At 42.1% G+C, this 26,045-nt stretch overlaps 1 protein-coding gene across 1 annotated transcript; it reads right to left on the bottom strand.

Moving 5' to 3' along the window:
• Positions 1–699: 699 nt before the first annotated feature.
• LOC147448718 (uncharacterized) lies at positions 700–4,559 on the bottom strand. The gene is made up of 10 exons (XM_086521444.1): positions 4,493–4,559; positions 4,344–4,440; positions 4,143–4,197; positions 3,200–3,379; positions 3,074–3,094; positions 2,672–2,870; positions 2,043–2,245; positions 1,585–1,806; positions 1,360–1,503; positions 700–1,245 (listed from the first exon to the last, which is right to left on the bottom strand). The coding sequence occupies exons 1-10, from the start codon at positions 4,557–4,559 to the stop codon at positions 700–702; spliced, it is 1,734 nt and encodes a 577-aa protein (XP_086377570.1).
• Positions 4,560–26,045: the final 21,486 nt, after the last annotated feature.

Genomic DNA, 26,045 nt, shown 5'->3' with positions numbered 1-26,045 from the left:
TAAGGCCCCCACTATGAGGAGAAGCCATCGTGCGTGAAGGAAAATCACTCACCGGAAACCAAAATTTTCACGGACAAGAATTAGGGGCAACTTTAAAGGCCTCGCGGGCGGAGGCCCCCGAGATTTTTTTTCCGGAATATTCTTTTTCGCCGGAATATTATGGCCGGACGGCGGCCGGAAAGTGGTCAGAAAACAACCGGTCGGTTGGCCGGTGGTCGGAAGTCAATGGCCGGTGGCCGGTGACCGAATTCAATGGCCGGTGGCCGAATTCAAAAGCGGACTTGTCTTCTCAAGGGCGGCCACACATGGGCGGATTGGAGGGTCCGATTTGGACTTATTCGCACAAGGGCGGCTACACATGGCTGTCTCTCATAAGAGAGGGCAGCCCTTTTGGCCTATAAAAGGAGGCCATTTCTACACACATTTCATAGTGTGAAGTTGATGCAACAAGGTGAGTGTGAGGTGGTGAGAGTGAAGCAAAGCGGGAGCTCCATTAAGGGTATAATCCCTTTGTAAACCACTTCTTGTTTTGAAGTACTAAAGCCATTGAGTGTCTGCTTTCCCGTGGATGTAGCCCACATTGGGTGAACCATGTATATCATGTGTACTCTCTCTCTCTCTCTCTACTCTATAATCTCGTGTATATAAATCTGTCTCCCTCCATTAAGTAATCTACTCAATTATCTATTTAGCTACGTCTTATTTCCTAACAGCCTTTTGCACTTTGTACAGACCCGTCCAGTTCTTCTTGAACTTCTTTTGGAAGGTGAAGTCCAAGTAGCTCTCGTATTTCATTACCAGGTCTCCTTCCTCTATCTTCTTGTCTGGCAGACTCTTATTGACTTTAGACACTCGTCTTTCCCGCTGCTTCATGTAGTAGTCTGCTGTTGCTTCTCTATTCATCTGTAATGCCTCAAGGTTGGCAATCCTATCCTGTAAGACAGCTTGTGGAGTGGCATTGATGCACCACATACCTTTCAAAGAACCCAGTTGTGCATGCATTGGCAGTATTGCCTCCTTGCCATAAACCAACTCAAAGGGAGTAAAATTGGTCGCCACTTTGTAGGATGTCCTATAGGCCCATAGACACTTCTCTAAATTGATCTCCCATTCTGTCTCTTGCTTATACACATACTTTGTCAGCATCTTGATGATCTTTCCATTGTCATTCTCCACAAGACCATTGCATTGGGGATGATAAGGCGAGGAAAATCGATGCTGAATCTTTAATTTCTCCACTAATGGCTGCATAAGCTTGCTCCTGAATCCTTAGCCTCTATCAGAAATGAGTACCCACAACACTCCAAAATGACAACAAATGTTATTGAAAACAAAGTGGGCTACAATCTGTGCATTAACCTCCTTTACAGCTTTGGCCTCGACCCACGTGGTAAGGTAGTCAATTGCCACTACAATGTATGTTTTACCGCTTGCTGACTTCGGGAGTGGACCAATGGCATCCAGGCCCAACTTCTCAAAAGCATCTTGGGCAATGATAGCTCCCTGCAATTCAGCTATCAGCCTTCTCTCACCCATAGTCTGACATTCATGGCAGGTTTTGCACCAATAGTGCACATCACGTACCATCGACGGCCACCAAAAACCTACTCTCAAGATTTGAAACAAAACCTGGTCTTTAACTTGATGCCCGCTTTCCTGATGACATTGCTGCAGCACCATACCGATTTCTTCCTTATAAAGTACCCTTCGCAGCACTTCATCCCGTCCATAGGTCATAAGATCTTCCCCTATCAGTGTAAACTTGAGAGATTTCTGTACTATCTTCCGTTTTGTAGCTTGGACAATCTTTAAGAGCATTGACCGGTATTTAAAAAGTCTTCAATCTCTTTCAAGGTCTCACGACTAGCATAGGTGGCTGGGGCCACATATATTCCTGCAACCTGTACTTGTACTTTGCTGCTTGCAAGCTGATCCACTTCTTGGTTCTGCTCTCTTCTAACATGCTTGAACTGAACCTCCTCAAAAAACTTCAGCAACTTCTTGATGGCATAGAACCAATGCTTTAATGAATCCCGTTTCACCTGCCATTGGCCCAACAACTGCTTGATGACTAACAGTGCATCACCTTTCACTACCAACCTCGATATACCAAACTCGACACACTGTTTCAAACCTAAATGGAGGGTAAGATACTCCGCCTCATTATTGATTTGAACATCCTTCAAGTCATAGGCTTTTGAAAAAATCACCCTGTTGCGTGGATCTCGTATCACCACACCTCCACCTGCTTTTTGTATTACCCTCCTATATGCTCCATCAAACCACATGGTAAAATCTTCCGCTAAGTCAGGCTCCTCCTTGGTTTCATCCCGCACCACCCTGGGATAGATCGGCAAATCAACCACCTTGATGACTAGAATATCTGCCAGGTGAGATTGACTTGTATGGTCAACTTTGAATTCAAACTCAAATTCTTGTAGCTCTATACCCACTTCATGATCCGTTTCCCTGGCTTCAAGTGCAACACTACCTCCGGAAATAAATTATTGGCCGCCGTTAGCACAAAAAACTTTCGCACGATGAGATACACCTTGAACTTCCTGCAGGGGAAAATTAAGGCCATCACCCACTGTTCGGCTTCATTGTAGGTTGCCTCCCCAGGACTTATCACCCTACTTTCAAAATAAATAGTTTTATAGCTCCTTCCCACCTTTTGCAATAGTACTGCCCCAATGGCTACCTACAGTGCCTACCGCCATGGCAACATAAAAATCATCTTCACGATTGGGAGGACACACCGTAGGTAGTTGACACAAGATTTCTTTCACCCTGTCAAAAGCTACTTGAGCCTCTTCATCCCATTTAAAACCATGCACCAGCTGCGCCCTTTTTTGAAGGGGGTATATATACTGTGACAACATCCAAAAAAAACTTGACAGATACTTCAGCCTGTGCACGAACGACACCAAAGCCTGTGCACTGGAAGGAGGCTCCATCAAGACTAGAGCCTTGACCTTTTCTGGATCCGATTCAATCCCATTTTGTGACACCACATGGCCCAACAATGACGCTCGGGGCTGTGCTGATTTGCACTTCTTGGGGTTCAACTGACCGGGCCCTCTTCATCCAACCTCTGAAAACACAATCGCAGCTTTGACAAATGATCTGCCCTTGAGCTATAACATCCAATGTCGTCCATGAAAACCCTAATGAACCTACCCAAATAGGGGCTAAACACCTTGTTCATCCAATCTTGAAATGTGGCATAGACATTCACTAGCCCAAAAGGCATCCTACGATAGGCAAGGCAACCCCATGGAGATATGAATGTTGTCTTTAGTTGGTCTTCAAGAGAAATCCCTATCTGAAAGTAACCTGAAAACCCATCCATAATGGAATACCTCTCATGGCCAACCACCTGATTCAAAATCTCATCCTAAAACGAAAATGGGTAGTGATTCCTCTTGGTCGTAGCATTCAATGGCTTATAGTCGACACACACCCGCCATCTCCCATTCTTTTTAGGAGTGATAACCACTGGGGAAACCCACTCTGATTCCTTTACGGGGTATATAATACCTGCATCCAGTAACTGATTGATCTCTTGCCATATATACTGCTTGAGTGAGCTAGCGTATGTGTCATATACACCCTCTTGTGATGTAAAGAACCTGTAGCCCATTTGACAAATTTCTCTAAGTTTGTATGCTAATAGCATATTCCAAAGTGTGGAAAGGGAAATCGTCCTTCACATAAGTATTCATGGAGTTTTGGTGCTCATAGCTAACAGATACTCTTTGAAATTTACTATGTCATAAAAAAAGTCGACCTTGTCAAATTGTACCACGTATTGAAAAACATAAAACTTCTTTCAAAATATGTACCTCGTACCTGATGGGCTTGATTAGTATCATCGTGAGAATTTGTAGACAGAGCCTTGCTCCCATGATGTCTTAAAAAACTTGTCGGATCTCGCTTGCCGACAATGGGTGGATCTTATCATTGCCTGATTGCATTTATCCTTAGAATTTGTAGACAGAGCCTTGCTCCCATGATGTCTTAAAAAGCATGATTGCATCAATGACAAAGAACTTTCCTAGGAGCCATGTCCTAGTACAACTTCTTGAAAATGTAATCAGTGATTGTCCTTGCTGAATACCAACACCTTACATGCCACATACCTTGCCTGTACCAGCATGCCACATGTCTTGCCTGAACTTGAGGAGCAAACACTGCCTAGAATCAAGAAATTCCAAGACAAAACTGGGAATTTGATATCCATAACGGTAGACCCTTGATGGTATAATTTATTCGGCCAGCCGACTGTGCTCATAGACGTTTAAGATATCACATGCCATGCATGAAAAATGTTCAAGACTTACCGAACATGCTCAAATTGCCCCATGCTGAGGACAAATATCACTAAAGAATAAGTTATCATGCTTGCCTTTTCTTGTTGTGCTGATAATGTAGAGAGATCTGCGAGATTCAATGAAGTCATAATGTAAAACGTTAAAGTCGACTTGCTTACCGACTCTTAGAAGTCCACTTCGAACAACGAGAACATGTCTTTGTAGCCACAATGCAACATCTTGCATGTTGCATGGCCCTCCATGCCAAGCTTACTGTTAATCCATGTTGGATCACTACCATCCTGATTTAATATCAGTTAAGATATGACCATAACTTTCTTCTTCGTAAAGAGTTCACAATTTTGGAGATTTATAGCTTGTACTGCAATTGACTGGTTTGATGGAAGATTTAAAGCGTTAGTACACTCTACTGCAATAATTGTTGCCACCATCCACGGACTGCTTGGGTCTATCTACCATGGGCCTCATCCCTGAACGAGAGTGGGTGCCCAAAAATAGGACACCCTAAATAAAGTTTAATCTTGAAAAGTATGCACTTCAGCCTTGGCCATGGCCGCTTCTGCAGATAGCACATGCAGGGAGAATAACATTTGCGCCGTCTTCTATCGACTCCAAGTGGCTTCAAGCAAGGAAATGAAAATTACAGAGTACGCCTTGGTGCTTCTTTTTGGTGCTGATCGCGCCCCCAATTGTGTAGGTCCACTCCCGTCTTCTCTTGCATGCAAGGGGGGTTTCCCCCCCAGCCGTTGTGAGCGGGATGGAAACACACAAAACGCCTCTATAATGACCCAAGACACACTCTTGGGATGATACACACACACACACACACACTATGGGGCACCACTCGGCTTCCACAACCCACTTGGCCGAGACTGGGAACACAACGATGGAGCGAGAGGAGAGAGACTACCCATTTACCCACTCCACACAGAGAACACACACACACACACACACACCCAAAAAACTCAGCTCAAAAGAGGAGAATTTTTGATGTTTAGATACAATTGAACTTGGGCCAACACCAATGGGGCAAATAACTCACACAATATGGGTAAAATATGCCAGATACAATCACAAATTGGAGCAGAAGCTTCGCTCATAGGAGAAACTTACATAGCCAAAACACTAGAAAAAAAGTGAGGAATTTGGCAAAATGGACAGCATCATCGCATCCGGAACGGCCCAAAACCCCAGTCTACAATGTCACAGTACTCAAATCTGACCTCGGATGAGCAGTTTACAGCCAAAATAGGTTCCAAAAACAGCAAAAACACAATTGCGGCTGTTCCTCCTCTTGTCTCCACGTTTTTTTCTAGTCTTCTCTCAGGTTTTTCAGTTCCCACACTTAGCTTTATTACTTGGTCACCCTTGGCCTTTTAGTTGACCTCAAACGGACCCCGAATAGTCCAAAAAGTGGCCTCGCAGTGCATAGTTGTCACCCTGCTGCATCCATCCGCACACCTGGCACTCAACTTTTTCCAATAATGCATTCTGCAACCACGTGAAGTGGACCCAAAAGATGGTCCTCATGATGACCTTACATAATTCATCACAAGAAAACACCCACGTTGTGTCCGTACTTATCCACGTGCAAGTATTGATCCCATTCGACCTCCTGACGCCACTAGATGCCATCTGACGCACCTGCTTACCTCATGTCGTCGGCCCATAGATAGCTTTCTCGAGAAGTTTTACACGCTACCAACTCCTCATTATTATAGAAAAATACACTGGTACGGGTAATAGTGAAAATCGATGCACTATGTACATGTTGTCCTACCTGTACACATGTGGGCCCCATTTAACCACCTGGCTATGGAAAATGGGCAATCCTTTTTTCGATGCACCATGCATGTGTATATACATATGCGCAATCCCTTGCTCCAGAAAAACTCCATAACTTGCCCATCCCCTAGCCTGCTAGATCATTCATGATCAGCAGCAGTAAAAAGAGATATGAGACTCGCCGCGTCACAGGTCTCCTCATCCCTCACCAACATTACTTGCTCCATAGATACTGAACTTCTTGTAACTGTAAGAGCCTCTCTTTGAATGCATCACTAGGCGGCCCAAGCAACTTCTCTAGCATCTTTACTGCAGGCAACTCTACCTCCACAGGCAATAGTGCTTCCTTTCCATATACCAGATGAAATGGAGTAAACCCTGTACCTATCTTCACTAACGTACGGTAAGCCCATAATGCACTAGGAAATTCCAAATCCCAATTCTTTCCTTGGTGCTCTGTCACTTTTGAAAGAATCTGTACCAACTCACCATTGAATCTTTCATTTAAGCCATTACACTGCGGGTAATAAGGAGTGGTATGCTGGTGTCTAATCTTCATCTTTGCACATAAAAAGTCTAGCAGTTTAGCTCTAAATCCTGGCCCCTTATCTGAAAGTAGCTCCAGTGGCACCCCAAACTTGCAAAATATTTCATCATACACAAATTTTGCCACATCCTTTGTAGTGATCTGTTTTACTGCTATAGCCTCTGCCCATCTAGAGAGATAGTCCATTGCAGTCAAAATATAGCTTCTGCCCCTTCTTGTGATAGGTAACGGGCCAATTGCATCAATCCCCCACTTTTCAAACACATCAAACGCCATAATGGTTTTCCGTAGCTCTAGCTTCAACACTCTCTTCCCAAATGCTTGACACGTATTGCAAGACCTACACCAATGGTGAACATCCTTGTGCAAACTAGGCCATATATACCCCTCTTGCAAGATCTTATGCAAGGTGATCTTTAGAGCAAAATGGCCACCACATGCGCCTTCATGATTCTCTTCCAACACTCTATAAAGCTCCTCCCGCCAAGGTACACGTCTCAACACGAGATCAGCCCCTTTCATGTATAAGACATCATGAGATCATAATGGTTTTCCGTAGCTCAAACTTCAACACTCTCTTCCCAAATTCTTGACACCTATTGCAAGACCCACACCAATGGTGAACATCCTTGGGAAAACTAGGCCATATATACCCCTCTTGCAAGATCTTATGCAAGGTGATCTTTAGAGAAAAATGGCTACCACATGCGCCTTCATGATTCTCTTCCAACACTCTATAAAGCTCCTCCCGCCAAGGTACACGTCTCAACACGAGATCAACCCCTTTCATGTATAAGATATCACCAATCAATTTGTACCTAGATGCTCTACACAGAAAGACATACTTCTTAGACTTCTGAATGTCCTTCGGAATGATTCTTATTAGCAAAAACTCCTCTTCTTGAGCCAAACTTTTCCAGCCATGATAAAGAGGTAAATTGGTCCTCAACACCTCCCCAATCATGCTTTGAGCTGCTTCATGTGCCTCTCCATTTAGAGCACGTTCAATGTGTCTGATGCTCCATGCTTCAAAATTTTTTAATAGGCCTTTAATTCTGAAACACATTTCCTTCAATGCGGTGTTCTTGCTCTTCCACACACCCAGCACTTGCTTCACAACTAACAAGGCATCACCTTTTATGCTCAACCTTCTAATCCCATGCTTCAAACAAATGTGTAATCCGGCTTCCAAAGTAGCATATTCAGCCTCATTGTTACTATGCGCATCCAATTTAAACCCTCTCTTGCATACTAGCTTCCCCTCTGAATCATGAAGTGCTATACCCCCTGAAGCTGCATCATGGCTCTTCCTGTATGAGCCATCAAAGAACAACACATGTGCATTGCTGATCTGTGACACTTCTTCAAAGACCTTTCTCACCACATCTTCCTTAATAAGAAGGGGATTCTCCTTATAAGTCAGCAAATCAGCTAGTGTAGCTCTTGTACTGTCTTCCACTAGAAAAGAGAACTCAAACTCTTGCAGCTCAATTACCCATTTCTTCACCACATTTGACATGTTAGTGCCATAAATTAATTGTGGCAAAAAAGCATAGCTCATCAAGAAAACAAAAGGTCATGGTAGCAAGTAATGACAAAATCGTCGACAAGCAAATATTACACGGGCCATCACTAGCTCTACTTTCGAGAATTTTCTCTCTGCTACCAACTTCACTCGGCTTGCACAATACACTGGCCTCATATAATGGCTGCCCTTCCCCTTTTGCAATAGCATGGCTCCAATGGAATTATCCCCTACTCATGGATTTACATAAAAAACTTTCTCCCAATCAGGAGCCTGCATGGCTGACAACCCCCCTAACACCTCTTTCACCTCTTGAAATACTTCTTCACACTTGGTATCCCAACCTCTCATAACTTGCCAAACTGAATCCAAGATTTGATCAATGAATCGAAGAGGATATGGGTTCTTCTTAGTGGCTGCGTTTAAGGGTTTAAAATCTACATACATCCTCCACTTCCCATCCTTCTTTGGACTGACTACTACTAGACTCACCCATTCTGTGGTTTCCATTGGAACTATGAACCCTACCTTCAATAACTTGTCCACCTCTTCCCGCAAGGCTTCCATTTGCTCTTGACCCATCCTTCTTAGCCTATGCCTCACTGGCTTAGCACCTTCTTTCAGCTCTATATGCATCTCTTTACCCTTGAACCCTCTGATCTCTTCATATGAAATGAACAAATCAGGAAAACTAGCCAGCATATGCAAATATATCTCCTTCTCCATAGTTGAGAGGTCTCCACTGATCATTTGTGTTATCAATGCTTGCTTCGTTGACAATTCAACATTGGTTCGCATCAGCCCTTCAATCACTTCATAAGGCTCTTCACTTTCATCTTCAACTTCATTCGCAAATGCAACTAAGCCAGACTCCTGGATTTCTTTGTCCATCAAAAGAAATGCAACATCAATGTCCTCATCACTGCTGGTAGTACTATCACTGTCCTCATCAGTCATCACTGTGGAATAGTCTTCATCACTAGACTCATCCTCATCTTCATAAAGCTCCTCCAATCGTTTCCTTGTGTCCATATTATACAGCTTCTTGGCACCTCTCTTTCCATAGAGACTAATCGTACCACGTTGTGACGTGTTTTGGCGAAATGGTGCAGACCACCCCAAAGTCTTTGCGAGATGTTTTTTGGTTCTCTCATACCTCTTGGATGTTAATAAAGCATGCTTGTACAAAGTGTACAAAGGCGGTGTGTGCCAGCTGTCTCTACGCATGCGGGCCAGTTGTGCAGGGTACATAGTTTTGTTGTTTTTGTACATAGAAGTGTCGAGACTTCAAAGTGTGAGTTAGTTCTTTAAAAATATGAATAAAAACTGAACTTTTATCAGGTTGGGGTCGTGAGTGAGGAGGGATATTCAGCTGCGAAGAAGAAACTATGTGTTGCTGCAGCCTGCGGTGAAGGGTGGGGGTTTTGGTGTAGAGGCGCCCCTCTTGCTTTGCGAGAGCCTGGTGTGGTGAGTTGAGAGTGTGTCTCTCCTCAATGGGCTGATGAAAGTGGGTGCTTAGCTCTACATATTGACCTCTCTTCATCTTGGTTTGAGGTATGGCAGCCATATTGTTTGTGGTTCCCTTTGGTGCAGCTAGTCGAGGGTAGACTATGCGCTGCAATTCCTTGCTTGTACATACACAAAAGAGCAAGGTTTTCCCCAATTTTTCCATCAGTTTTTCTGAGTTTTTTTAATGAACTTTGTGGGCTTTCAAGGTGAGCTTGATCTGGATGGGTTTTGGTCAAGCTATGTGTATATATAAGAGCGCCTATGGAGTCTCTACTAGCACATGGAAGGGCGTTTGAAAAGAAGTGAAGCTCTTGGTTTTATGAGGAAAAGTGCAGAGATTTCCATTGTTTTTATTTACTTTTTTACTTTGGTTTTCTTGGTTCCCTTGCTTCCTTTGGTGCATTCAAGTATAGTGGGAGTTGTAGCGGTGTAGAGGGAAGCTAGTTGAAGCTAGTTGGGGCTGAGTGCGAGTGAGGCTATCAAAATTCGTGAGAGAAGATCAGCCCATATTATCTTGAGAGAGATATACTCTTCATCCTCTTTTCTTGGTTTTTGTTTGAGGTGTTGTAGAGGCTAGCCCCCCAATCCTTCACATAAACTGGTGCCCCCACTGAGGAGGGGAGAGTAGTGTTTTGCTGCTTTGATTGTCAGGTTGAAGTCCACTTGGGAATCAACTCAAGGCCTTGTGTAATATTGATTTGAAGATGATTTTTCAGGATTTTCATCACTTGAAGAGGTACTTGGAAGCTTGTGATAATGTATTTGATACATGTGGATAGAAAGATGACTATAAGCAGGGTTTGCTCTTCTTGTTGGCTTGCCATTAAAGGCACTTTGAGTTCTTGAAGGTACTTCAAAAGTTTCTTATGGATGATGCTATGTATGACATATGTGGTAGTTGGGAAAAGACAAAGGATTCTCTCTTGGAGTTTAGCAAAGGTCTTGCAAGTGGAGAAGCAGGTTATGTTAATGAATATGCATCTCTATGGGATAAGGAAGGCATTGTCTTCAATAGCACATGCAAAAGGGATGAGGTCATGCAAATTGTGAATGTGAACTTCCAATATGAAGAAGCTCATTTGGGTAAGCCTATGGCAGAGTATGCATTGTGGAAGCTTGAGGTAGGTCTTTGTGACCAAGAAGTCAAGTGTGATAATGAAGCATCATGTGATTGTGTGGACGATGAAATTGTAGATGAGATGGATAATTGTCATGTGGATTTGGATGCTACATATGCTATCATCGATACTTCTCATGGTGATGAAAGCACTGATTTTGGTGACTTGAATGCTGATTTGGAGTCCTTTTCTATGAATGATGTTAAGGTGAATGAAGACTATGTCTCTACATACGGGTTATTTGATGCTTTGGTGTCTCATGCCTCTTTTGATAATGCAAAAATTGAGATCTTTTATGATTATCAATATCCCATTGGTATGCATGAGATGGTGTCACTTGAAGATTATGTGTCTACGTTTGGCTTGTTTGATGAGATTGAGGACATTTCTAATGATTCCAAGCATAGAGATGAAGAGCATGCATCCCTTGTGAATTTTGATATGGTGGATGGTACTGAGGCGGTCCGGGGCGGGCAACAAGAGAGGTGACCTCTAAACACCCCTCAAGGCTCCCGTGTTGCTCAATTGGGCCTGGGGCAACCACAAGCACAACACAATAAACAAACCCACAGCCAAACCCAAACAAGATAGGGGCACCACCTAGTTATGGTATGCGAACTAGGACACAAGAGATTTTTTGTCACAACCAAGAAGATACACCACAAAAAACACACACAAGCAACCTCACACCAAGACACACAGAATGGACTAGAGAGAGCTAGAGCAAAGGGAAGAGAGAGAGGAATGGATCTTGCGTGATACCTTATTTGTGACTTGCAAATGGAGATGGTTCGTTATGTTGCTATCGTAGAGCTTGTACAAAAACTCACTCAATGCTTAGTGAATGCTAAACATTGCCAACACACACACACACACACTGTCTTAGGGTGTGGGAGACCTCTCACCACAATACCCTCTTACAATGGACACAAAATTGGCAATGAAAACACACTAAAACACTTTCTAAAGCAAGATCAAACGATAGAACTCAAAATACACAAGTCACCTTGAATTCACTAAACCGTATTGCACAAGTGGAAGGACGAATATTTGAACGTTGAAGCACGCCTTTGATGCACTAAACCTCAATTTATTGATGATGGAGGAACATATACAATAGTGGTTTTGAGATTTTGAACTCACGCTCTCTCACTTGCAATGTGTAGCTTGAAAGCTGCTCTCACACCAAGTGTGAAGCTCACAAAGTGGTTGCTACACCTAAGTCTCTCCTCACGCATAGAGTGTTGGGGTGCTATGTGAGATATTGGAGGTTGTTTTACAAGAAGGAGAGGGGCCTATTTATAGGTTGGAGACCCATCATTAAGATTATTTGGAAATCCTAATTTACAAGCTAACAAGTCAGGATTATGATTTTTTTGAATATCAAAACATTGCGGGCCTTCTTTGTCTGCTTGAGTCATGGATGTGGGCTCAAAAAGAGCATTATTGATGGTAGATAAGGTGAAAGTAGCGTTTTAAGGAAGAGAGAGAGAGAGAGTGTTGAGCCAGCAGAGGATCACACCCACATTTTTGCTCACACCCATCATTTTGTAACCATTGATTGTAATAAATGTCTTTCCGACATTAATTTTGATTTGAGCCATTCATTAAGTAACGGGACTCAATTGAGTTTCCAGCTTGTAATCCCGAAGTAATTTCACCTGTTGATGTAATAATTAGAGATGTTCTCACCTCCAAGGCTGAGGTATATAAGCCAAAGTTTTGTAACCTAAGGGAGATTCGAATTATTAATCAAAGTGAGTTTTGAGCGCCGTGACTGTGTCTGAGAGAGAGAGAGAGAGAGAGAGAGAGAGAGAGAGAGAGAGAGAGAGAGAGAGAGAGAGAGAGAGTCTTATCTTCTTTGTGTTAGCAATGGTGAGAGCTACGCACAGATACAAGAGTGCGCGCTATCGGCTTCTATGTGTGGTAAGTTCCTACGAGCTTCGGTGTGAGTTTTCTTCCAACTCGTGTGTCGGAATAGAGCGTGCAGCATATCTATAGAACCACAACGAGTAGAGCTACACATTAGTACCATCGGGGTCAAGTTTCGGTCACCTGTATTTTTCGGCCTGTCTTCATACGCGTTTACCGCACGGAGTGGTTATAGGTTGATTTTGCAGTTCAAGTCTTTAGGGTGTTGTTCTTACCTAGTGTATAGACTTCCCCTTGAGTTTGAGATCGATTCAATGATTCTAGATCCTGTTTCGTATAGCATTCGTTCGTAGTACGGATTTCAGTCACTTGCGTATTTTAGAACTTAGATTTGATTTCCTTAGTAGTGATTGTCATTAGAAGGTCGAGTAGGTGATTTGACACCCACCTAGTTGTTTCCATGCGCCTGCGGGTCAAGCTCGTCCTCGTCTGACAAATTCTGTTGTTGGTTGAGTTCTCGCTATTTAGCTTCCGCTAGCGGCGTAACCGCCTTAACATTTGGCGCCGCTGCCGGGGACGAGAGCCCTAAGTAGGTGACCTTAGACTAATCCTACGAGGTGAGTCGTATAAACTACTTTGTATACTTTAGTTAGAAAAGATCTAGGAGTGGTGGACTCCGAAGGTCGAGAGATACTAGGAAGTGGGGTATTCCTGGGTCTTCCGTGTTGACAGTTTTTTAGTTTAGCTTAGATTTGATTGTTTTTTGATGGTGTTTAAGTGGTTGTTGACATAAAAAGCATTTGCTATCCTTGTGTGGTAGTAAATCTTTTTTATTTTCAATTGCAAAAAATCCATTTTATGATTAGAAGTAGCTTAGGTAGGGCCTGATTTGATCCTGATCTAGAGCTATCAATTGGTGTTCTATTTGCTTGATGTGTTTGATTGCATGTTAGATCACTGAAAAAGTCGCTTTGGTAGTGAAATATGCAATAAACAAAGTTCAGAAAAATTTTCTGTGTAACTGATTGTTGCTGAGCACTTAAAAGAGCTATTGGAAGAGTTCTGTGCTGAAAAACTGGAAATCTGCAACTTTAGACATCATACGCGTATGATGTCTTAGGACCTAAACAGAGACTAAAATTGAAAATTTGACATTGCCAGAGTGTTTAGAAGGGGGGTTTTACCCTAAGATCAACTTAAAACAAGAGCATTAACACTCAAAGAAACCCAAAAAGACAAGTCGGAGTCCAAGAAACGCAAAGAATAGGAAATTTTGGATTCAGATCTTGTTTTTACATTCAAACCTGACAAAAACACTTGAAACTCAATTATAAACATTGGAGAAGGCTTAAAACCAAAAATAGTCAAAATCTGGGACAAAAGACATCATACGCGTATAATGTCTTTTGCACATCCACTGCTTATTTTTGATATCTGACCTGACAAGATTGTTACAAACACTGTAGAAAGCATAAATATCAAGTTTGGACCCAAATTGATGAAAAAGACATCATACGCGTATGATGTCTTTGACCTAATTTTGGACATATTTTGATACTTTGCTAACACAGATCCATTGTAATAGCTGTCTAGAGGTTATATTTCAAGTTTCATCCCATTTGGATCACAATTGACCCAAAAAAAAGTCAAAAGCGGAAAATTGCCAAGAAAAGCCTAAATTAGCCATAACTTGCTCAAACAGAGTTCAAACTGAATTTTGTGAGTGAACAGAGCATAAAGGGGCCACTGAGAGTGAGCATAACCAAAATAGTCAAAATCTGTGAAAAAAGACATCATACGCGTATAATGTCTTTTTCAGCATAACTGCAACAAAATTCTCACTTGATGAAACAGAAGTTGTCCAACTGACAAGATTAAACAATTGACCAAGTATCAATCAGTTTGGATCAATTCTGACCACAAAAACTTGGGGAAAACAAATTGCCGAGACGGAAAAGTTAAAGTCCTTTAGGGGAATTGATGAATTTGAGATCGGGCAGGAATCTCCGGAATAATCAACCAAAACAAGGGGAACCAGCAAGTGTCATATCAACCGAGGGAAGTGTAAACCAAAGTTGGGTGCAACCATTAGAGCCGATCTTTGAAGGAAGTGTCTCTGATACTTCTTCGGAGAGATCTTACGAGATTTTCACCGAACACTGGAACACTTGAACCTGAACAACAGAGAAAATATGGCAGCAGGATCATCAAACCCTTCCGCCACAATGAAGCTATTGTTCATAAAATACCAGTACGACAATGAGCAAGGTGCCAAGATCTACAAAGATGGAATGGACCGCTATTGTGTAAAGATAGAAGATAGACCTAGTGAGTTCAAGGACTTAGTGCCTGTGAGCTATAGCGGAGATAGATATCTAGATGACGAGGGTACCATGTACTTGGTAGTCCTAAACCCTAACATTGTGGACAAGTGGGGATTGATGGGCACCAAAGCCAAAGTAGATGAAGAACTTGAGGAGAAAGCACCAATAATGAACTTCCCTGATGCGAGGTTAAGAAGAGAGAATGAAACTACAAGGATCAACACTGATAACATCTATGTGGGGCTATACAAATATAATAATGGGGAGCAAGATCTCTATTATAGATGTGAAGAACCCTACACCGGAGAGTTGACAGACAAAAAAAGACTTTATGTCTTTACCTACACAGAGGGATCGGAAGTGAAAATTGCCGCTTACGATAAGTATGGCAGGCAATACTCAACAATGGGCAAGAAAGAATTAGAAGGATATACATACTTTGGGGGACCACTACATCAGTATTATGTTACTTCTAGCTCACATAGACCAGCACCAACAAATGGAGTGCAAAACTCAATGACAACAGGAGGACAAAGAACTCAGGTTGCTGACTCTTTCAGTCAACCTTGGGACTCGAAGCTCGGACCAATGGGATCATTACATTCCAGAGAGTCAATGGAGACGAATCGAGGTAGTGCAGTTCCAATCCCCACCTATACCACTCCAGGTCCAAGGTTTGAAGCGGAACCATCACATTTACCTCCCAGTAGTAGATTCAGGGCAGAGGAACCGACAAGGGTAACCCATGAAGTCCATGATGCTAGAGAAAGCTTTAGCCGGGACACAGGAGCAATGAGATTGGTAGCAGATCATAGACGTATGAGACCATCTCAAGTAGCCAAGTGTATGCCAAAGAAGTATGGTGGTTCAGGAGATCCGTATGCACATGTGTCACTCTTTAAGCAAGTCTTAAGAGCTGAGCAGATAACAGATTTCCATACACAATACGAGGGATTTGGTCTTACTCTAGAAGGTACTGCATTGACATGGTTTCAACCAATGAACATAGGGGGATTCCATGACATTGACCATTTGCTAAGAGAGTTTGCTGAGGAATTCTCAAAACGAGGGATTAAGCACAATACGGTCTCACAAATATATGCTTTTAAACAGAGAGAACACGAAAAAGTGAAGGAAGCTTCACTTCGCTTCAAACAATACATTGAGAGATGTCCAGTACGTGAACGACCACAAGATGACAGACTATCTGTTCTCTTTATTGAGGGACTGAGGAACGACACTCTCAAGAAGGACTTGCACTTGAAAGCTTGTACAAGTTTCGAGCAAGTAACGAGAGAGGCATTGTACTTAGTGGATAACTGTACGGTTTATGGAGAGGTGTCAGCGGATACAGATTTTGCATCCAGTAGCTCCTCCTCCGTAGCGAGCGAGACTACCACTAAAAAGAATGTTCAAACAACAACCATGCCAAATGTAGAGCAAATGATAGAAGATGCTCTAAAAAGGATGGCACCATACCAAAAACCATTGCCAAAAACCACTGAAATGGTGTGCTATTGAACAAAAATGGACAAATCATCCAACAGAGGAGTGTTATTACAACAAAGGGTATGTAAGGGAGCGCCAGTATGCACCTCCTGCTCAATTAGCACCACCTCAGATACATCCAGTACCTCGATACCCAACGGAAAATGTACCAGGACCTATGGGGATAGAAAGACCGCAACCGGTATTGGGACAACAACCACCTTTACCAGGAGCAAGACCAGTGGGCATTAGATATGCACCAACCTTAGAGAATCAGGAAGAACAAGCCTTAGTGCCTGTTCAAGCCTATTATGAAGAATCGGGTGCACACATGTCTCCGACAGTGTATTACCCACCAGAAGAACCAAAACAACCAGAACCATGGGGCATGATGGGGAATGTTGGAACACCAACAGTTACAAGTGCTTCTGATGAAGAGAGATACAATTTGGACGCAAGAACATTGATGTTCATAGCTCATGGAGGGTTAACAGGACAGAGACCATCCTATCCACAAAGGACGAATCAGTGGGACCAAGACCAGCACTAGGACCCTGTTACAAGTGTGGAGGTGACCATCTGATGAATGTTTGCCCACATACGGAAATCATTAGAATTAACGCTTATTGCACTGAGTGTGGGGTTACTCACTTCATTGAGGATTGTTCAAAGAATCCAAACAAAGTGCAAAAGACGACATTGAATATGCTAGAAACTATTCCTACCAGCAGTGGGTCTGAAAATGAAACTCTGATACCAACGCAAGTTGTTACTAGAGCTCAAGCTAAGAAAACCACTAGAGAACCTGAGAATGGAAAGTTAGCGACTGAAGTGGTTAGTCAAGGACCGCGGAGTCAGAAAAACACATGGAAAGCTAGAAAAGCACGCATGAAGTTGAGAAAAGAACGTGAAGACGCTATTCTAGCTGAGGAACTAAAGCAAACTAAAGCTAGATTAGAAAAACTTGAGAGTCAAAACGGGAAACGAGAGATGAGCCCGGAAAGAACGAAACAAAAGAGTATCAAAGAAACAACGAGCTTAAGCTCAGGGGGATCAGTGCTAGTCGACAAAGTACACGAACCATTGGACGCACTGATGAGAGCTTACGAAGCTAGGTTAAAGAACAACCAAACACAAGAACAGAGGTGGATGACATACCCAAACGCGGAATTGGAAAAGCAGAGACTTGAAATGTGCCAGAGAATGATCGAGACTGCACAAGCCTTATTAGAACCACCAAAAGAAACAATGAATTGTGGGAAGGAAAACCCAATTCAGCAAGAGACTATCGTTTCACGGGTAGCTGAAAAGACTCCCAGTGCACAAAAGCCTGAAAATACACAAAAGGATGACCGCATAGTATTGAACACAACCGATCAGGAGATAGAGAGTTTTCATCCAGTCATACAGAGGATTTACGGAAAAGATGAGGATTACAATGAATTTTGGAAACAAGTGAGAGAGGCAAACTTTGCAAACGAGCTAAGTTGCCAAGCTAATCAGACAAATTGGGAAAAGGACATCAGGAATCCTCCCATAGTGGAATTTGAGGCAGGATCTCAAGTGGACTTGGATCTGCAATCTTACTGGGGAGATGGGGGCTCTGTTAGAACAATGGAGAGCAAACCTCATTCACTGAAAACCTTACCTTCATACTTAGGAGAGTATGAAGCAAAATCCGAGATTAGAGCACTTCCCTCACGAAAAATCTCATCAGAAAAAGTCATGGACTCGCAAGGATTGATAGAGATTTTGTCAACACCAGTGACATGCACTATCACTCTAGCTGAGCTTTTGAGGCTAAGACCACATATGTGGACCACTGTAGGAAAATGCTTGGAGAAATTCGGGATAAAAGATCCAACATCGAGATTGCAAGAGAGCATAGAGGAGCTGAGCAAACCACAAAAGAACGCTAAGCCTGTACCCTTAAACAAGGTCGGAGAGTATTGCGAAGGTGAAGAGGGGAATACAACCTTACCAGTTGAATTCCAAGGAGTGAACACGATGGCAATACTAGACAGCGGAGCTGGGGTAGCCATTGCTACAAAAGAAATCTGGAAAAAATGGGGGAAACCAGCAATAAGGAAGACTAGGTTGAAACTCCAATTAGCAGATGGACACATGGAGAAACCTATGGGGTTATTAGAGAAAGTTGTAGTGACTTCTTGCGGCATTGAATACGAACATACTTTTGCTATTGTCGATTTTGGCAAGGAGAATAACTATGATATCATATTGGGAAGACCATTCATGAGACAGTTGAAAATGGTCCAAGATTGGGGCTACGATCACATATACTGAGAAATATGGAAACCACTACACGTGTGAACCTGAAAGACCATAGCTACAAAGATGTGAACCGAACACCGGTAGAGGAGTTTGATTCAGCTACTTTGGCGGGATCCGAATTTCCAGCTTGGTTAGGTAAACCCAAGGAGTTATGGATGTGTGGAGCTTCGAAATGTGGAAGTCTGAAACGAGAAGAATGTGTTTTAGAAAGGGCTATCGAAGACGAAACTTATGTAGAGAACCCTTTCCAGAGGACACGTTTGAACCATTAGAATGGACACACATTCTAGCAACCCTAGATGTTTGTGCAATTCCGGATGGTCCCACAACGAAATTTTGCGACAAGGACGGGTACGACGTGGTTCCGTATTTCATGTTGAGAACTGTACTCGAAAAAGAAACTGAAAAGAACGATACACTGGAAAAGGAAGATGAAGAAGAGGTGTTTCACGACATTCCCGATCATCCAGAGTGGGGAAATGAAGCAGACAACGAGTCAACGGACAATTCAAGCGGAAACGAAGAAACTATAACGGATGTCCGATTTTATGATTTTCCGAACCAAACTAAACAACGCCAGAAACGCTATAGAGCAAAGAGAAAAACAAAAGGGGTTAGAACCAATCCGATGCCTAGAATAAGAGGAAAAAATCAATTCCTAATGCTAGTAAAGGCTGAAGATTGTGTTAAGGATAAGATTTCTGGAAGAATGAGAGGCAGTGATCAAAAGAGCTTACGAAAAGACAAAAGAGGCTCAAGAAATCAAGTTCAAAAGAATGGAACGAAAACTGAAACAGAAAAATCAGAAAAGAACAAGCGCAACAGAGAACACGGAGTCCAAGTTAGAACGTAGAAACAAGTACAGAGAGCTCAAGAAAACTCTGAAAGAAGTTTGGACGACAGAAATTGAGAGTGGAGAGGACGAAAACGCCAAAATCAAGGAAAACATGGATGTTCCCTCTCACTATAGGAAATTCACAATAGAGGATAGGAAGGTGATATTAACCCAACCTATTCGAGAGAGGAAGGAGAACGAATCTTATGACGGACCGGAGGATGCAAAAAAAGTTGATTTAGCAGCTCCAGGTGAGCCACCTAGACCGGTGTACATAGCCACAGATTTGTCTCCAGGCGAGGAAGAGAGACTTTTGAGTCTTCTCAGAGAGTATAGGGATGTGTTTGCATGGTCTTATAAGGACTTAAAGGGAGTTGACCCATCGATATGCCAACACACAATCCCACTGAAACAAGACGCAAAGCCTAGCAGACAGAGACCATACACATATAATGATACGTTTGCTAAGCGAATCAAAGAAGAGATAGATAAGCTAATGGAAGCTGAATTCATATACGAGATTGAACACACCGATTGGGTATCTCCGATTGTGGTAGTACCAAGAAGAACGGAAAACTCCGAGTGTGTGTCAACTTAAAGAAAGTGAATGCTGCAACAATCAGGGACAATTATCCCCTGCCGATAACTGATCATGTTCTAGAGCGTGTATCAGGGAAAACAGCATACTCCTTTCTTGATGGTTTTTCAGGATATAACCAGCTAGCCATAGCACTGGAAGATCAACATAAAACAGCTTTTGCAACGGAGTGGGGAATTTATGCTTATCGGGTTATGCCTTTTGGTCTAACCAATGCTCCCGCAACCTTCCAGAGGCTGATGACGCATGCTTTCAAAGAATACTTAAGGTTGTTTCTAGAAATATACATGGATGACTTATGTGTACATTCTCTTCTGAGAGATGAGCATCTAGAACACCTAAGAAAAGTATTTGAGAAATGTAGGACATATCGCATTTGTCTCAATCCTGAGAAATGTGTGTTTATGGTCCGACAGGGCAGAATTCTGGGACATATTGTCTCACAAAACGGAATATCCACGGATTTAGAGAAGATAAAAGTTATAGTGGATATGCCTAGACCAACCAATGCGAAACAAGTACAGAGCTTTATGGGACATTGTGGATATTATAGACGATTCATTTACATGTACGCTATAATAGGCCAACCACTTTACAGGCTAATAGTGAACTTTGAATGGACAGAGGAGTGTGAGGAATCGTTCAAGAAATTGAAAGAGGCACTCATTACTGCTCCAGTCTTGAAATCACCAGATTGGGAGAAGATATTCCATGTGCATATAGATGCTTCGGCATATGCAATAGGATGTATTCTGGCTCAGCCAGAAGAAGGAAACATGGATTTTCCTATCTGTTACGCCAGTCGACAGCTCAACCATGCAGAGAAGAATTACACCACAACAGAGCGAGAAGGATTAGGAATGATCTATGCTGTGAAGAAATTTCGGCATTATCTTCTAGCCAACAAGTTTGTGTTTTTTACGGATCACCAAGCCTTGCTCTACCTAGTGAATAAACCATGCAATACCGGGAGAATAGTGAGATGGTTCATTATCTTACTGGAATTCGACTTCACGGTAGTAGTAAAGAAAGGAAAAACACATCTTAGAGCTGATCATCTTTCGCGATTGACGAATGGAGAAGACCCTATAGGAGTAGATGACGACATGCCAGACGCGTACTTGTTCAACATAGAAATGATACCGAAGTGGTCTCAAAATGTCGTTAACCTATTAACCTATGGAGGAGAGTTCGATAGAAGAGAATACAACCAGAAACATATTGCTATTCAGCAATCCAAGAATCTTCAATTGGTTGCAGGAAGGTTGTATCAATTGGGAAATGATCATGTTTTACGACTATGCATCAATCCTGAGGAATATAATATATATCTGCGCGAAGCACATGTTCAGGAATGTGCATTTCATTGTTCAAGAAGGAACACATATAGGAATTTGTTACAATTGGGAGTCTATTGGCCAGGAATGAAAGAAAGCGTACATGAATATGTCACTGTATGTATTGTATGTTCATCAAAACCGCCAGCAGAGTATTCGACATTATATCAGATAATGATCGCTCCAGAATGGAGTCAGTATATTGTTGAATATCTCACAAATAGAACTTTCCCAGAAGGAACGTCAAAAGCTCGTCAGAAATCTGTAGAGACAGAAGCTAGAGATTACGCTTTAATAGGAGATCAACTCTATAAGAGAGGTAAAGACAACCAGCTTAGGATTTGCGCATCAGAGTCTGAGTATGTGATAATCCTGGAGCAAGCTCATGGAGGAGTAGGTGGAGGCCATTTCTCAGGTGATAAGACAACAAAACTTGTCTTAGCCGCAGGAATATGGTGGCCAACATTACATATGGACGCTGAGGAATACGTTAAACGGTGTGATGACTGTCAGCGGACCAAAGTACCACTTAAAAGAGATGATATGCCGCTTAGACCAATGATGGGGGCAAGAGCTTTTGCAAAATGGGGGATTGATTATGTCGGACCCATTTCACCTCCTGCATATAAGACTCATGCACAATACATCATTGTGGCTACAGACTATCTAACAAAGTGGGTCGAAGCAAAGGCAACTCAAAAAGCAGATGCCAGGACCACGGCACAATTTCTATATGAATACGTCTTTGTACGATATGGATTGCCAATAGAAATTGTGAGTGATCGAGGCACACATTTTATAAATGAAGTGATAAAGATCCTTCTAGATGAATTCATGGTAATCCATAGGAAATCAGCCCCGTATCATCCACAAGCAAACGGACAAGCTGAAGCAACAAACAAAACCATATGCACGGTCCTTACGAAGATTGTATCTGAGTCGAGAACTGACTGGGACCAGAAGTTGCATTCAACATTATGGGCATATAGGGTAGCATATAAAACATCAATAGGAACGACCCCATATAACATGGTTTTTGGGCTAAATGCTATCTTACCAATAGAATTCTTGATTTCAACCTTAAGGGTGGCTAAGGATCTAGAGTGGACAGGGCACGAGCTTTCTGATAGAATAGATGACCTGGAAAAGCTAGATGAGCTTCGCCTAAAAGCAGTAGCTTCTATCTACGCTCAAAAAAGGCGACAAAAGGAATTTTTTGATAAGCATGTGCGGACTAAAGAGTTTAAGTTGGGGACTATGTCCTAGTTTACACTCTGAAACAGCATGCTAAGAAGCTTAAAAAGCGAGGGATGGGACCTCTGGTGATTAAAGATCTATCACCAAGTGGAGCCGTCAAGCTTGCTACATTAGACGGAGAGGAAATGCCCAATTGGATTAGTGGATGCAGAGTGAAAAAGTATCTTTTGCCGCTAACCCAAGACATGCTTCTCAAAATACATCAAGAAAAGCTGCGTGTCCAGAAAAAGAAAAAGATTGAGGAGGAAGCGCAAGCCGAGGCGAAGGAAAGAATGGAAAAAAGAAGACTACTGCGTCAGAAACAGCGCAATGAAGGAGCAATACGAATAAACGCAGTCAGTATAACAGAAATGGATAATGACAAAGAAGAACCCATCATTGAATGCAAAGTAGGAACCAACCAAATCAAAGCCAGAGCACTATTGGATTCAGGAGCTCAAGCTAACCTACTTTCACTCAGTTTGTATAGACAATTGACAAATGACACTAAACTACAAACTGCCAAGCAAGAGTTAAAGAGTTACTCTGAGAATTCAATCAAAACTGTCGGATGCACAGTTTTACATATACAGATTAACCAGTATGTGTATCCTCATATGTTTTACGTGGTTGAAGACCAAGCTACACAACATCCATTATTGCTAGGACAACCATGGCAGAAGCAATATAATGCAATGATTGACTGGAGTTCTAATTCAGTGCTTATCAAATACGAAGGTGAAAGTCAATCAGTTAAGTTCACCAAAGGAGAAGAGCCAACTCCAAAGGACGAATCCAAAGACAAAGATAAACAACAACCAGAGGAAAAGAAGAAGCAATGGCAACCAAAAGTTTCTATACAACCGGATTACTCTTCGACGAGGAATTCTCAACAGTGGATAAGGAAGACAAGCAATAATATAACAGCTCAACCTTGGAAAAAAACGGAGTCAAAGTTGGTATGGAGACCAAAAAAGACTGTGCCAGAGAACACAAAGGTGGAAAACAGAGTCTTCAATACCAGACAACAGAGTGATTCCAGACAATCAAGGACAGTGAAACAGATCTGGATTCCAAAGAAGTTCATGACGGCACAAAGCTATAGCAAGCAAATTTGGATCCCAAAGATTTGTAAACAGGAACTCCCTTCAATACAATCAACGGAAACTCCTAGGTATTTCAAGGCGAGGAAATCAACACACAGAACAAAGCAGGTTTGGGTCGCAAAGAGTTTGTGGCAAGCACAAGAAAAGCGGAAGCAGATTTGGATTGTGAAAAAAGACAACAAGGTAATGAAGAATCCATCTACTGATTCTACTACCAAATTGCCAAAACCAACCTAAAACCCGACCACCAATCCATCAATCAAACAAAGAGCAGCTTTATTAGAAAGAATGTTGTATCGTCGCTCTACAATTACATTGGGAACTTATGACCAAAACAACTACAATGCTTCACCCACAGACACTTCATAGTCGTCCGGGAGGACTCAGACTAGGAGGGGGGGAGGTATACAGAAGCTACAAAGCAGCTACAAGCGGAAAAAACAAAGAAAAACAAAAATTATATTACAAGGGCAGTGTCTTACATGATTTTGCAATTTTTTATGTTTGATTGCGGATATTGATAATATTTATGCCCTTATATACCTTGTTTTGCAACAAGAAGAGATCAAATGATGAATTTGGGTCTCTATATGTGTAAATATCACTAAATAAGAGTGTTTTTGGAGCTAAAAAGTGGTAATCCAAGTCCAAAAATCACAAAGAAGTGTATATTCATATACACAGGGTTACCAGCTATTTATCATGTATGTTTGGAATTTTTTGGCTTCAATTTGATATTTTCCTTTATTTTTTATGATTTTCTTAATAAAAATAAAAGAAAAATAAAAAAGCAGGTGAAATGAGATCGGAAAAAAGAAAAGAATAGACGGTGATGGTCCTAATGACAAGGGCAACCCAGGATAAAAATTGGGTACAATTCTGAAAAAGTTGCGGAAAGCCCGAAATGACAGAATTTTGGCAAAGTGGACAGATTTCTAGGAAACAGGTCAAACGGAGTCCAAATTGAGAAATTTCAAATCCTAAAGTGCATTTCACGACGAGATAGGAGCACATGTCAAATTTGGTAACAAGTGATCCGGGAAGTCCGAAGTTAAGTATTTTTCACTTCACTATCAAGCTCATTTCCACTATTACCTTCTTGGAGAGAGCAAAGAGCACACAGGAGCATCCGACCTTCTACCGCCTTCTACGACTGCTACGAGAGCTCAGAGGACACCAGACATGAGAGGTAGACTCGTTGCCATAAGCTTTTGATGCTTATTGTTAACTTTTGTCGCGAAAACTCACCAAAACCAAGAAACAAGAGCAGACTGGGAATGGGGAAGAACGCTAGGTAGGGGCACAACTGCCTAACCAAACCTTACAAGAACTTAGAGGTGGGTTACCCTAGTATAGGAGATGAGTTTCTAGCACTCAAAGCTCAAGAAAGAACGACTGGAAAAACCCTAGGTCAACAGAGCCTGCAAGAGGCAAACAGAAAAAAGTTGTCGGAACGACACAAAACTTCTCAGGAAGCTTAACAACATCGAGGTCAATGCAACCATGGAGTATCTCTGGGTTTGGATCACCAAAAGTAGGTCGGAACAACCGATTCGGCTGCGGACACACAAAGCGTCATTTTGGCATAACGGCTAAAATTGACGACCAAATGACATGAAACTTCACAAGCAGCTTCAAATATACATGGATGACTTATGTTTGCAAGCAAAACCCAAAAGAAAGCTGATTCACTTACCGATGGTGAAAAAGACACTTTCGGGCAACCAAATGGAGAAAGATGGAGAACGGGGAGCCAAAGTCAAGTTCAACCAAATAGGTGGCTTCACAACATATCCAATGAGCTGGAAATGCAACTCTCGAGAAGAAAAGTTGAAGAAATTCAACTCCAAGGCAAAAAGACGACTTCGGAGACTGAAATGCCTATAAGGGGGCTTTTTAGCTAAACTGATGACTTTTTAAGTTGAAAACTAGTTAGCAGGGCTTAGGGCACTAGCACAAAGCATTCTTTACACAAAAAGACCAACATTTCAAGAAAAGACATCATACGCGTATGATGTCTCACAGCATGATTTTCACATCCATTTCAACATTTGAGTGCATAGCCTCATTCCACATGTTAATCACATCCTATGAACCAAGTATCATGAGAATTGGAGTTAGAAAACCCAAGGAAAACCA

Source organism: Adiantum capillus-veneris, chromosome 10 (genome assembly GCF_014529385.1).
Source record: "Adiantum capillus-veneris isolate H3 chromosome 10, ASM1452938v2, whole genome shotgun sequence".
NCBI lineage: Eukaryota > Viridiplantae > Streptophyta > Polypodiopsida > Polypodiales > Pteridaceae > Adiantum > Adiantum capillus-veneris.
The sequence above is the reverse complement of the archived record's forward strand: the minus strand, read 5'-3'. Positions and strand labels throughout refer to the sequence as shown.